Source organism: Anoplopoma fimbria, chromosome 19 (assembly GCF_027596085.1).
Source record: "Anoplopoma fimbria isolate UVic2021 breed Golden Eagle Sablefish chromosome 19, Afim_UVic_2022, whole genome shotgun sequence".
In the NCBI taxonomy this organism is placed as follows: Eukaryota; Metazoa; Chordata; class Actinopteri; order Perciformes; family Anoplopomatidae; genus Anoplopoma; species Anoplopoma fimbria.
In genome coordinates this window covers 23,356,485-23,370,713 of record NC_072467.1, presented here as the reverse complement: position 1 = coordinate 23,370,713, position 14,229 = coordinate 23,356,485, and the positions used below count along the sequence as shown (strand labels likewise).

At 40.7% G+C, this 14,229-nt stretch overlaps 1 protein-coding gene across 1 annotated transcript in view; it reads right to left on the bottom strand.

Annotated features, from left to right (window-relative positions):
* Positions 1-14,229, bottom strand: part of LOC129107814 (unconventional myosin-IXAb-like) — a 140,894-nt gene that overhangs the window by 1,894 nt on the left and 124,771 nt on the right. Inside the window, 16 exon segments of the mRNA XM_054619374.1 lie at positions 123-418; positions 3,877-4,000; positions 4,424-4,555; positions 4,822-4,927; positions 5,039-5,167; positions 6,140-6,332; positions 7,035-7,096; positions 9,243-9,354; positions 9,449-9,496; positions 9,949-10,137; positions 10,518-10,634; positions 11,636-11,859; positions 12,045-12,148; positions 12,403-12,500; positions 13,915-13,963; positions 13,965-14,116. Of these exon segments, the coding sequence (XP_054475349.1) occupies positions 123-418; positions 3,877-4,000; positions 4,424-4,555; positions 4,822-4,927; positions 5,039-5,167; positions 6,140-6,332; positions 7,035-7,096; positions 9,243-9,354; positions 9,449-9,496; positions 9,949-10,137; positions 10,518-10,634; positions 11,636-11,859; positions 12,045-12,148; positions 12,403-12,500; positions 13,915-13,963; positions 13,965-14,116 (2,135 nt within the window).

The window sequence follows — 14,229 nt, the reverse complement described above, 5'->3', positions numbered from 1 at the left end:
TGACATTAAGCAACACAACTACCACACATTGTTTTTGGGGCAATAATAACTAATTTAATGTGACACATTAAACAAAACACTTTTAATGTCATCTGAATGGTTCGACCACAGAGACGCCGTACTTTTCTTTCTGCAGACTCTCGATCTGCTCGGTGAGGATTCGCTCCTCATGCTGCATCGCCTGCTGCTGCTGCTCGTTCGGCCCGGCCTCTGCTGCATCCTCTCCTCCTCTTCCTCCTCCACCTCCTCCACCTCCTTCTCCACCTCCTCCTCCTTCTACTCCTCCTTCTACTCCTTCTACTCCTTCTACTCCTTCTACTCCTGCACTCTCTGCATCCATCTCCACCACAGGGGCCACTTTGGGGCTGAGAGGAGGCGATGTTGAGTTGGTGCTGCTTTGACGAACACGGCCTTTGCTCTGCAAGTTAACACACAGAATCACAGAGTTAGAGAGTGTCTTAATGGAGGATGACGAATAATAATAGTATTAATAATAATAATAATAATAATTTGGTTGTTGTTGACGGTGACAGCGATGGAGCACAGACAGCAGACTCGCTATAGACACGGCTGGATGTTTCGACAACAGAGGATGTATTGCCACGGATATATCACAACGTCACAGCTAAGAAACTATGAGGTCAGCTGATCTTTTAGCGAGCACACACAGACACACACTCACAAACACACACACACACACAAACACACACACACACACACACACACACACGGGTAGGCATTACCTTAAGTTTAGCTGTGTTAGGCTGCATGATAATACGTTATGGAGCAGAAACAGAAAGCAAAGAGCGAGCGGTCAGTGCTGCTCTCTCAGACCACAAATATTAAAACACAACTGCAGTAAAAATAAAGTTACAGCAGCATTTCAGCTAGATAGGTAGTTAGCTTGGTTTGGTGGCAGACAAAGAAACAACGTCGCCATGGAAACTCCTTTAACTTTACACCAAGAACAAAGAGCTACATAGTTACACTATGAGCCAAATCTGACAAAAAACAAAAACAATGTAAGCAGTGCGCTAACTAGATTAGCTTCAAAATGTACATCATATTATAAGCTTGTGTTAGCTGCTGTTAAAATCCCATCTGCTCACACAACAGTTGCCTAAAAGCTAATAAAAGCAACTTTAGTCAAGTCAATTTTATTCATACAACAGCCCAATATCACCAATCAAAATTTTGCCTCAAGAGGTTTACATTGTACATTATTCGACACCCTCTTTCCTTAGACCATCAGGACAAAGATCCCTTTAAATCTTGGGACACGATTGAGTCCGACTGAAGTTCTGAGTCTCAGTGTATTTGTGAACAAAGTTGAACAAATAAAACTCCAGGGTCGAACAATGGCGTCCTCTGTGCGAAGCCATGGTGACACGTTTGATGTGAAAGCCCAAAGTATTTTTAATAATAAAGAAGTAATTGATCTGTTTCTTGTTCAATACATTCCTTTTACCATAAACCCATTTTTGTCCTTTATTTGTGGTGGTACAGGGGATCTTTATAGGGCGAGATAGCAGGTGAGCAGTAAATGTCACATACAAGTGGTGAACATCATCTGGAAGCTGAAGATTCATTTGAGATGCAGCTCAGCACTGTGTGTCAAGTCTTTATATGTTTATATGTGTTTTGTTAGGAGACTATTCAAATGTTGAAAGTTTAGTGTAAAAAGGAAGAACATGATGGAAACAGGCCTAAAAGATGGCCATTCCCAAGCTCACAATTTTTGGGTTCATAATATTTGTTGTACAGATTCGGTGCAATGTATTTCTGAGGCTTTCTAGTTTTATATGATAGCAGATCTTACACTCAGCCTGCTACAGCCTCTGTAAGACAGTCAAGTCTGCCACAAGGAGTAGAAGAGGTCAAAAAGAATCAAAGCCAATTTTGGAAAATATTAAAAGTATAAATCAACAAGTCAAGTCTCAGTGCTTTGTTTACTTATCAAGTCTCCAAGGTATGAATTTGATTTAAGTCAGACTAGTCTAAGCAGAAACATGTCATGTCTATTTTATACTTCAACTCTATAATGTGCCTGCTAAAAGCCACATTACATTATCTAAGTATAAATCAATACCACACTGTTTAAAAGTAAATATACTGTAGATGTAACCTTTGATCAGTATTAAGCAAAGTGTATTCTAAGAGCTATCACTCAAGCACCTTATGAATTATTGCCTGTTGAAACACAACATTGATATATACTCAGACAGCTGAAAGAGCTACAGACAGACGGTAACAGACAGCATGAGCGGACGGATCGGATGGACATGACGGATAGGACGGGACTGGTGGCAGTGGCGGTGGTGCAGGGCTGGCACATGGAGTGAGAAGGGGCATACATACCGGGGTGGAAGTGCGGGTAATGCTCATAAACCTAACAGCAATTAGTACAGGTTTCTGAAAGGAAGGGTGGAGGAAGGAAGGAAGGAAGGAAGGACAGATTAGGGTCATGGAACGGTGAATCAAGTAAGCACCGGTTTGGTGGTTTGTTAAGTCAAAAGACGTTAAAACATTTAGGTTAAAACAGAGTTTAATTTAGTTTGAAAGTGAATTTCTTTAGGGCACTTAGTTAAATATAGCCGTGGAATGCAAAAAAGTATATTTACTCTACTCTACAACTACCTTGAAATTGTAATTCAGTATTTTCAATTAATGCTACTTCATTCTTCTAATCCACTACATTTCAGAGGCAACTAATAAATATATATTCACTATATTTATTGGACATTTATTGAGATTTTTACAATCAAAAGATGTTGTAAGTGTAAACTATGATGCTGTTTTATATATTTAACTACCATCTGTTTTAAAATGAACTCCATATCAACAAGCTGAAACATTAAAGTAGAGTTAATGCCTCAGTAATAATGGGCCAGTAATATAATGATGTAATGGCCCAGTCTGACAAACAATTACTTATACTTTTGGTTCTTTTAGTACATGTTGTTGATAGTACTTTTTTTTACTTTTTTAGTGACCAGGATGTCTACACATTTTTTGATCTGAAAAATGCTTATTGGCAAAGATTAGATACAGCTGGCTCATAGATAAATTCAAGAAGCTTGAGAATCAGTCTGCAGCATCTTTCTGAGTGATGTTTGCCAGAAATACATATTACACAGATTGATGCCATCTAGGGAGCACAGTGATTCCATTCCTTGTTAAAGTGAACTAATTGGAAGTTGCATAACATCTCACAATGAGTGTAAGTCACTGCTTCTGCTATTTTGCAGTTTATTTGCATAACTCTAAACAGTTCAGATTCAGATCAGTTGTCTTATTTTCCATTCTGATTCAGATGTATTTATTTAAATGACCAATATGAGCAAATGAATGCAAACAGTAAGCAAGTGGGGCTAATTTACTTTTCTCTCTTAACACTACATTTTTTTTTACTATAAAAGAAAAATAGCTCCTTTTAAACCTCTGATGTGGCTGTGAAGTGAGTTAGAAGGTTATAGTCAGAAGGAACATGCATTTAATACGTAGTTAGAAATGTTCTCATAAGAGGGAGGGTGGTTGTGGGACCCCAATTTTTAAGAAAGCCAAGCACTTGATTTAACATAATGTTACAACAATTTTATCTTTTGAATGCAATGTGTTATATTGTTTAGGTATATCCACATTGAGTGTGTGTTTTTATGTCAGCTTTCAAAATCTGTTGATGAGAGATGTATGAATGATCTCCTGTCATGGTGTGAAACCATGCCAGCTGCTCGTGGAGCTGAAAACTGTCATGTCACCATTTAAATGATGAGTGAGAGGAAACACATCCACGTCAATGCTGAGCAAAAAGGATTAATCACACTAACGTCTTCAGAATAATATGACTTTGAGCCGTGTGTCATCATCTAATCTTACCATGGACTTCTTGATGTGAGTCAGTCTGCTCTTGGCTTTGCTCTCTGCAAACTCCAGACTGTTGATGTCCTTCAGACGAGCTTTGTACTTGCTCATCTGCTCGTTGATGATCAGCTCCACACACCTACAGAAGAGGAGATCCATTTAGCGTAGAACAGAATAGAACACGAGTAGAATATGGGATGAGGTTACTCACTAAATCAGATTGCACCATTAAAACGTTCTCAGCTAGTAAAGCTTTTACTGTTATGAAAGTAAGCTAACATCTGTAGCGCCGTCCAATCAAAAGCATCAACTGTGTAAACAGGAAATCACATAACTTACATAACTTACAAAAACTACAGCTTTAGGGCAGTAAATCATATATGAAACAAAACTACCAATCCTTTGTAAATGTATGACTTTGATTTAATTATGCATGTGCACACAGAGATATATGTGTTTTCAGTGGGGGGGAAGTAACTAAGTACATTTACTTAAGTATTGTACTTAAGTAAAGTGGTGAATTTAGCAGACCACAGAGGATAGAGGAGGACAGTGGACGTACGCTGTGGTCTTGCTGATGTCTTGGACGCTCTGCAGCGGGTCGATGGTGTCGGGGCAGCGGAGGATGCAGGGAGCGAACACGATGGCGAGGGCGTTGGCCGACATCCTGTTAGTGTCCTCCTGCAGGGCGATCCTGAAACACACCACGGTATAATCCTGTTAATCCTGATGGTACAGGGCGTGACAACCATTCCCAGCAAACACAAAACACAGGAGGGCTAACAGCCAGTTGATTCAGCGTGTTTCATAATCAGTAGGAAAAACAAACAAAGAGAATCTAAAAATACTTTGCTCAGAGGCAAAGACATTATTCAAATCCTATTTTAAAACCCCCAGTTTTTAGGCGAGGCTGTCCTGCCTGAGGCTCCACTGCACTCCACTTCTTATGTCATCACTCACCTGACCAGATGGAAGATGAGGCGCTCCAGCGTGCTGAGGTGAGTCCTGCTGAGCTGGTCGATCACTGAATACACCCCTCGGATCACCTCCCGCTTGTCTGGCTGACCTGAAGATGAAAACAAACGCACACCCTCAGACTAAGTAACACTCCACCTTTGGACACTGACTCTCAGCTGGAAGACACAGGAGTCACTGATGGAGCTGGTTATGAGCTTACCCATGGCCCTGAGGAACTCCTCGTACAGTTCAAAGGTCATGAGAGGGCTGGGCAGGTCACGGAGCCACTGTTTGAGAACGCTGGCAATGACATGGATGTTGTAGTCGTCCAGGTTCACAACGCTCACATCTGGAACAGACACATTTACTTTCATATTTCTCCTTTTGTGACTCCATAAAGTATATTTAGAGGTAGTAGGAGAAGACCTAGTATTAGTAGTAGTAGTAGTAGTAGTAGTAGTAGTAGTAGTAGTAGTAGTAGAGTCATAGCAGTAGTAAAAGGAGAAGAAGCAGAAGAGGTAGTTGAATCGTAGTGGTTGTAGAAGTAGATTTAGTAGAAGAACAAAAAGAAGATGATAACATAAGATAATCCTTTATTAGTCCCGCAGCGGGGAAATTTGCAGGTTTACAGCAGCATAGGGTAAAGTGCACACAGAGACATAGCGATGTAGTAGTAGTAGTACAGTCATAGTAGTAGTAGTGTCAAAGTAGTAGTATGACTCATCTTACTACTATGATGACTCTCCTAGTACTACTTGTAGTAAAGTCAAAGTGATGATACTTTTACTAGAAGTAGTACTAGTAGTAGAAGAAAAAGAAGATAAAGGTGACAAAGAAGTAGTAGTAGACTCGTAGTCGTAGTATACTAGTAGAAGAAAAAAGTAGTAGTAGTAGAGTCATAGTAGCAGTAGGAGAGTCGCAGTAGTAGAAGTACTACTCATCTTATTTGTAGTAGTAGAAACGATGAAGTATAATAGAGGATGTAATAGAAGTAGAAGAAAAGAAGCAGAAATAAAACTAGTAGTAGTTGTAGTAGAGTGAAAGTAGTAGTAGTAGTAGTAGTAGTAAAAGAAGAGGAAAAGAAGAAAACTAAAAGAAGAAGGATAGTACACTAGAATATTTACAGTATGCAATACTGACTTTCATTTCAAAATCAGCTCTTATTTTAAACTTTTAAAGATTATCACTTTAGCTAACATAGTTTTCACAACAGAAGCATACATTTAATTTCTTAAGAATAAACATGAACTATATGAAAACACAGATAATAGACAGATATAAAATATTCCTATTTTTCCCTATATTTTCGTGTCAGTCTCACCTGTGTCCAGCCCCAGACGGAGCTCTTTGATCTTATTGGTGGAGCCCGACTTCCTGTAGATGCCCTCAGTGTAGAGGCCGTGCATCTCGATGTAGTTGATGAGTTTCTCCACCAGCTGGGGAACCGTTCGCTCCTCGCTGGTCAGACGGGACAACTCCACGCCAAACTGCCTCGACGACAGCTCCGGATCGTACTTGTGTACAAAAATACAAACGCAGACACAAACACACAAACATGTCACTTTAAAGGGGGCCAGTTAAAATATGCTAACATTAGCCATTATTAGCTAGTGGTCATACCAGACCAAATCAGCCCGTTGCCAAAAAACTTCTGAGTGCATTGAATGGAGCAAGAGTGCGTTTTATGAGTCATGAATTGAACTTTATTTTGATTAAAGGAAGATTGTTTTTCTTCATCTTTAAAGAGGTACATAGTGTCCCTTTAAGAAAATGTTGACAGCAGAGTTTGCAACTGTTACTCATCAAATTAAACGGTACAAGTAATTGCTTTTACCGAGAAGACTTAAAGGCTGAATATCTAACCAAGAAAAAAAAGAGAACGCTTTTGTTAAAAAAGCAGAAATGATGGTCCGTTTCCACCAAGATTCTTGCTCACTGAGCTCACAGAGAAAATGTCTATGTACAGTACAAATTATAGTACAAAGTACAGTACAGTACAAATACACAGAACAACAAAAGCTCTCTGAAAATGGAACAAATCTGGCCAAAAACGTGGCTTAGTTACATGTTAAAATTGACTATTCTTTTGATCAGTGATTAAACTGATGTGCTATGATATTCATATACAGTGTTATCTATGTGCATTTTAATACCGCTGTGATATTTCAGCATCCTGAACCGAGAAACCGTCAGATAAATAAAAATTCTCCTCCTACCTTTTTACTGCACTTGGTGGTCATCTTGGAGCAGCACTTCCTGTGGCAGGCGTAGCGACACACTGCAGAAAACAGATCGACACAATCAGACTTCTACAACCTCCGCACAACTGCAACAACAGCTGCAGTCGGTCAGTTAGTCAGTCAAGACCTCAAGGTCTTCAGAAGTTAAACAATGAGGTGATGGGAAGTTTGGATGTGATGTCTGCTGCTCACTGTGAGTGCAGATGGAGCTTGAAACTAGATAGAAGATGGATTTATGAGGTTTAATCAAATTTCTTCTGACACTCAAGGAGGAAGGGCAAGTGTGTGAGTGTGTAGTGTGTGTGTGTGTGTGTGTGTGTGTGTGTGTGTGTGTGTGTGTGTGAAAAGAGTAGGAGGGGGTGTAATGTGCTGTGTGGGTGGAAATAAAAACTACACACAGGGGCGTCAGTGCCTGAGAGTAAGTGAGTTAGGAGAACATTAGGAACTGCTGCTGGTGAGTATATCTGTCTGTGTGTGAAAGAGAGGGTGTGTGTGTGTCTGTGTGTGAAAGAGAGGTGTGTGTGTGTGTGTGTGTGGTGTGTGTGTGTGTGTGTGTGTGTGTGTGTGTGTGTGTGTGTGTGTGTGTGTGTGTGTGTGTGTGGTATTAGGCAGACTGGTAGATATTTACAGCCTGCCTTTATGGTGAACACCATGCAAACACCATGCAAAACAAAAGGCAAATAAATGTTGTGTAAAAAGAAGAAAATCTGGCAAATACTCGTTGTTGTCCACCAAAGTAAAGGTCATTATTTACCGTTAATTTAGTCTCTTCTCCTGACATGAATCTCCCTCCAGGTTTGTGTCTTTTTCTGTCTTTTTCATATTGGCAGCTACTCCTTCCTCATTAAAAAAGTGTGCAGCAACCACACAGTAACCACCCATGCGTCATACTAAAGTATTGCACTATTTTTTGTCGTGTTGCCACTGTCAATATTTATGAAGTAGAAGCTCAAGCAGCTATCAATCATCAGTCATTCCTTCATCAGCTCTTTGTGTCACCAGAGAATAGAGAAGTTAAATACACACACAGGGTGCAGTGAATAGCTGCTGTTTGTTTGTTTAGCTCCAGCTGATGATGCACAATGACAAATGCAAAAACGAGTTCACACGTACAGAGATATTTTTATAAATGGAGCTTTTACTATCAGGTTGGCCTTTCGTCCACAGCTACCAGCGTTTAAGGTCACACGGAGCTTTTGTAAAACTCCTGCCAGGGTGAAGATTTTCAGTGTTAACATGTTGAAAACTGAAGTGTTTTTTGGCTTGTAATGTCACATTTATCTCCTTTTCAGTTGACGTTTCATGCAATAGCAGACACCAGTGCTGGTTTTAACCTAGTTTACAGGACTTTTTACATGTTTACATGGAAGGAAGACAATTCCTAGTTGGAATTTTCCTCCTTCCTTCTCAAAAGAACACAGCAGAAGTACAAGGCAGCAATGTGTGAAAGCCTCCTAACTATCTATTCAAGTGTTTCCTTTCTCCTCCTTTCCTTTCCTCTCTTCTTCTTGTTTCTTCTCCTAGTTCCCTCTCTTTACCTTGTCTCCTCTTCTCTACTCTCTTGTTTTTCTCTCGTTTTTCTCCACTTCTCTCATCAAATCTCTTCTCCTTGTTTTCTCTCCTTTCTTTATTTTTGTTTTTGTCTCCCTTGCTCATCTCTCCTCGCTCGATTCCTCTCCCCTCTGTTCCTCTCCTCTCCACATCTCCACCTCTTCTTCTCTTTTGTCCTTGATTCCTCTCCTCTTCATACATCTCCTCTCCTTGTTTCCTCTAATCTATTTGTTTTTTCTCCTCTCCTCTCCTCGTTTCCCCGCTTCTTCTCACCTCTCCTTCATTTCTCTACTCTCTCATCCTACTCTCTTTTCTCTTTTTTTCCTCTCATGTCTTTGTTTTTCTCATCTCCCTCCTCGTCTCTCCTCTCCTTGTTTTCGCTCCTCGTCTCCTCTCCTGTTCTCTAGCTAACCAGCTCCACTGGGGCCCACGAGACACCAAATGAGAACCTGAATGAGTCCTTTAGGGGCCTCTAATGATGGACTCCCTGTGTGTTTTTGTGTGTGTTTTTGTGTGTTTTTGTGTGTGTGTGTGTGTGTGTGTGTGTGTGTGTGTGTGTGTGTGTGTGTGTGTGTGTGTGTGTGTGTGTGTGTGTGTGTGTGTGTGTGTGTGTTGTGCCCAGTCCTCACTCACGTTTGCAGACGCAGGCTCGGTCCATCATCCAGATGAGGGAGGAGCAGTACTCGCAGTAGGTGGGGATACTGTACTGAGTGGACTTGAAGATGTGGCCGTTGTGTTCTTCCACCTGCAGACGGGCAGCAGAGACGCCGGTCAGATCAACTACATCATTGTTTTTTAAATTCAAACACTTTAGGTGTCAGTGTGCCGTTAAAACTCACAATGTCAGTTTCCTTCTTCCTCGACTTCTTGCGTTCACGTTTAGGAGCCTGGAAAGAGACGAATGTGTTACCGTGTGCATTTTTCTTGTGAGTGCAGAATTTATAACTGTAGTTATTATTTTTATTGCAAAAGGTAGTTAAGTAATAAAACAGGACCTAGCATTCCTGTGGCAGGCGGTAAGAATCCAAAAAGTAAACTTAGATGAACAGTTAAGGTAAAAACTTTAACAGCATTTTTCTCTGGCACAACAATCTTTGGTCTCTCTTTTGATGTGTAAGGAAGATAATACTTTATTAGTCCCGCAGCGGGGAAATTTGCAAAACAATGGACAATGGACAACAATAAGGAACAATGGACCACAAATCTCTTGGGAAAATGTTTTAATATTAGGTAAATACTTTTTCTTTTATTATCTGCACCTATTCCTAGGAATTCATTGTGTTTTATTATGTCAAGTTTTTCTTTTTCCATCCATTCACCCTGTGTTTTACTTTCTTACCCGGCCGATCGTTCCCTCCATGGGCTTGTACTCGGTCATAAACTCGTCCAGGAACACCTTGAAGGTGTTGACCCAAACCTTCACCGGCGATTCGCACCAGTCCCTCTGCTCCAGACGCATGGTCTTCTCAAGGATGTGCTCGAACAGCGCGTAGAGATCCTTGTAACGGATACTCTTCCCGTCATCCATCTGGAATTATTCAGAATCATCAGTGATTTTTGTTTCAAATGACAAATTAAACATCCAAAAACATCAGTAGACATTTACAACTCAGGGTTCTCCATTGAAAAATAGGATATTTAGTTTTTTTGTCTGTCTTTAATGTTAAAAAAACACTTTGTTTCATTTTATAGTCTGTCTGATAAAACTTGTATTCGACCTCTGTCCTCTTAAGGCCCTCTCCCTAAAAATTGCTTATTGAAATACAAGTTTTCTGATCTAAGGAGCCCACAAAAAAGTTGTCTTATTTTACAGTTTGCACGGTTGTAGACACTTCAAGCACCCAAATGTATCTGGAATTCTTCACACAGCTGAGAACAAACAAAGAGAAAAAAGCAGAGAGGACTCACGGCCAGGGCGGTGGAGTAAGAGTTGAAGATGTTGATCCTGAACTCCCTCAGCGCTTTCTTGAAGACGACGTCCACCATGGTGTCCTTCTTACCGTCCTCAGACTCCAGGTCAGCGATCTGGAGGGACAGATTATTTTCGAGTTAACAGCTCAGCTCATTAGAAAACGTAAATATCAAAAGCTGAAAAAAATTAAGTAACTGGTAAGTGAGTTTCCTTTTAAAAGTTGACACTATGCTGACACTACACTGTGACACAATAATTACACTTCAAAAAAGGGTGTAAATGCATCTTCTTAGGTGATTTTAGCACATAATTAAACAGAATACAAAGGGAATATACTATTTTGAATCCGACATAACAGACTCAAATAGCGTTTGAAAGACCCGTGAGTTAAATTCAGTTTAATTAAATTTAAATAAAGTATTTTCTACATAAATTAATACATATTATGTGGATGGCTGAGATGATTTCAGCCAAACATTAGACGTTCACCTTGTAAACTATGTGTTTTTGCACAACTTTTGCAATGGCACCTAATTCCAAAGATTTCCTGACAAGCAAAACATATTTTCCCACTCATCTCTTTTAGTATCTAACCACACAGATCATTTTGTTTTCCATTTTTCCACCCCAACATAACAGAGGTGAAAGGGAATGTTCTTTTTGGTGATTAAAGCATTTAAGAATTACACATAAGTGTCTTGGCAAGTTAATCTGAATCTTCTGCAGAATAAAAAAAATCTGCACAACTCCTCACTTTAAGTAGACACTTGACACTTTAATAACAGACTCATTTTAACGTACTCTTATATTGTTTGTTTGTTTATTGTGTTTTATTGTAATTTTTCATATATTCATTTTAAATATGTCTTATACGTTTGCACTGTGTTTATTGTCATGCACCAATCACCATGTCAAATTCCCTGAATGTGTAAACATACTTGGCAATAAACTGTTTTAAATCTGATTCTGATTTATCAACGCTGAGATGTCAACAAACAATATCATCTAACCACAGTTGTATTGGAGGGCGGTGGGAATTATCTCAAAACCTGGATGAATTAAACAAAGATGATGTCCTTCTAGTGGTAGAACTGAGGGAAGAAGTATCCATCACCTTCTTCATGAGGAAGTCGTTCATGCTGCGGTAGTCGTGGGCCGAGCTGAGGATGTGCAGGGCGTCGTTCTGCCACTGGGCCGGCTCCAGAGCGATGCTGCTGATCTTCACGCTCCGGCGCCTCTTCATCTTAGGAGACGGCTCCTTGTTCTCCTTACTGTCCCTGACCCCCGGAGAAGGAGCCGCCTCCAAATCTGGAATGTGAGGAGGAGAGGAAGGGCCTTCTGGAAGGATGAAGACAAAGGAGGTTGAGAGAAGGTGGATTACTAAAAAAATGACACCAGAAAATCTTCATAAACTTATTTTACACGTCTAAATGATATCTTATAATATACTGTAATACGCTATTCATCATGACCTCTGACCTCCTTGTTGAAGGCAACCAAAACTACAGTTTTGTTTTTTTTACCATGTGTCTCTGCTGTTTCGCTCCTGCTGGCCTGCTTCTCTCTCGACAGCTTCTTCTCGCTGTGCTTCGTCTTACTCCAGAATCGTATCCTTCCTTTCATCCTGCTGAATCACACAACACACTTCATTTAACTAAATTCATTTAAGAATGCACCAAATGTCCACCAATAAAACAATAAATTCATGGGTAAAAGTCTAAACTCTTAAACTGTATCACGTGCTCTCAGTAATTCAGGCATCTGTATGTCACACTGCAGTTTTAAAATAAACCCACAGGAACAACATCAGTCAATGTTTTTATAAATGTATTGAAGTCTTTTATCATTTTTGTGTGATCAGAGACTCTCTGTCACTCTCACCTTCCATCCTGACTGGAGGTTTTCCTGAGGACCTCCTCCTTGCCCAGGTCTCCGGAGGACATGGTCTTGTGGATCTTCTTCTGGTCTTTGTGAGAGGGCTGGAGAGCAGAGAAGGACAACTGGGTTTAGAATAAAGAAACTTTAACATTTATTTCAACTTAGCAGCTTATGAAAAAGGGTTTAACACTTGTCCAGGATGCTGTGGCTTTGGAGAGCTGTGATAAGTTTCCTGTTGAACACAGGTTGGTTCCTCTTTATTGTGCCTTATGGACAGAAACATCATGTTATGTAGTTATATAAATAGACTTTGTTGTACTACATAGAGTATAGTATGCATCGTATGCAGTACATATTTGTAAATCATGTAGAAGGAGAACATATTGAGGTAAATGACTTTTGGTTCTAGTGTTTCTACTAAATATACTGATTTAATAAACCTGATGAGTGAGTGAAAACAGCAGTATCACAGAGGATAACGCTGACGTTGGGATATTGAGAGGGAAACAGAGGTCATGCTTAGAAAATGACGTTGTTAGTGAGAAGTCGCTCTGCCCGAGGTTTGAACGAGTCCAGCATGCAGCAGATGGCGTGCAGAGCAACGCGAGGCGAGACGTCGTGTTTTCAGGAGAGGCTTAGATCTTCAGTCAGACCCTACTGTGGAAATCTAAATCTAAATCTAAATGTTAAACTGTGTTTAACAATAAACACAGTTTATTGTTAAAGAAGAAGAAGAAGAAGGAGATACAGAGATACCTTAATGCATGTGGCATTTTGAGTTTAAACCTTCCATTCGTCCTTCAGGACAAAACTGCCAAACTGTGAGAAGGATTCTATAAGGGTCTGGTTCCCAATTTCATTTCACAAGTGTACCAGCAGCAGCAAATGCTTTTAATAAACTAATTACATACAAACAACGCTTAAGAAAAAAATAAATAATCAGCTCCACCTAACAATACCTTTCCCTTTAGAACTAGTGCAATGGGTCAAGTATTTGTATTTTATATTAAGTGGCTAACAGTTCTGAGAGTTGATTTGTCGTTTAGCTTGTTTTTTTTGTTTAACTATATATCAATAATCTTTAGGGTTTGGATTATTGGTTGAACAAAACAGACAGGACATCTTTATATAATTGTTAGTTCCAGACCTTCTTACAACATGGCATGTTGTGCACTGAAGGAAACATGCGATTAAACTCTAAATGTTGAAGTATCCCCTGATAGAGAGATGTACTCTTGTGTGAGATGAAAAGGCTAAAAGTGATGACTTAGTTCTCAGCTTCTCAGCCAGAGCGACGTGCAAGTCCACTCCCTACAGACCGACCACGGTGACGGTCTGTGTGAGTGAAGGGGAGAAACGTCAGACTGCAGTGAACAGAACGACGAAAGTGAGGGATAGCAGTGTTAAAAGGCTCCGCCCCTTTCCGGAGGAGCAGGGAGGGCGCCCCGAGTGGACAAGAAACGGTCGATCGATTGGGAGGTCAAGGGACCCCCGGAGATCCGGTGTGCTTTTTACCATCTCGGAGTCGCTGTGACAGTCGGCCTCGGGGTGGGTGTTGGGGGGGACAGGGAGGGGGCAGCGTGTGGGAGTGGACGGGGGTGTAGTATTCGTCGTCGTCGTCAGACTGGGTCGCCCCCTCCGAGTTACAGCGGGTGAGGAAGTCGGAGCGCGTCCGGGACATTCGTGCTTTCTTTTTGGGGCCGGGGCGGCCCACCTGCTTCCAGGCAACCACAGGAACACCAGGTCAGCCGCTGATGTGTGTGTGTGTGTGTGTGTGTGTGTGTGTGTGTGTGTGTGTGTGTGTGTTTGTGTGTGGGTAAGACTTAAGGT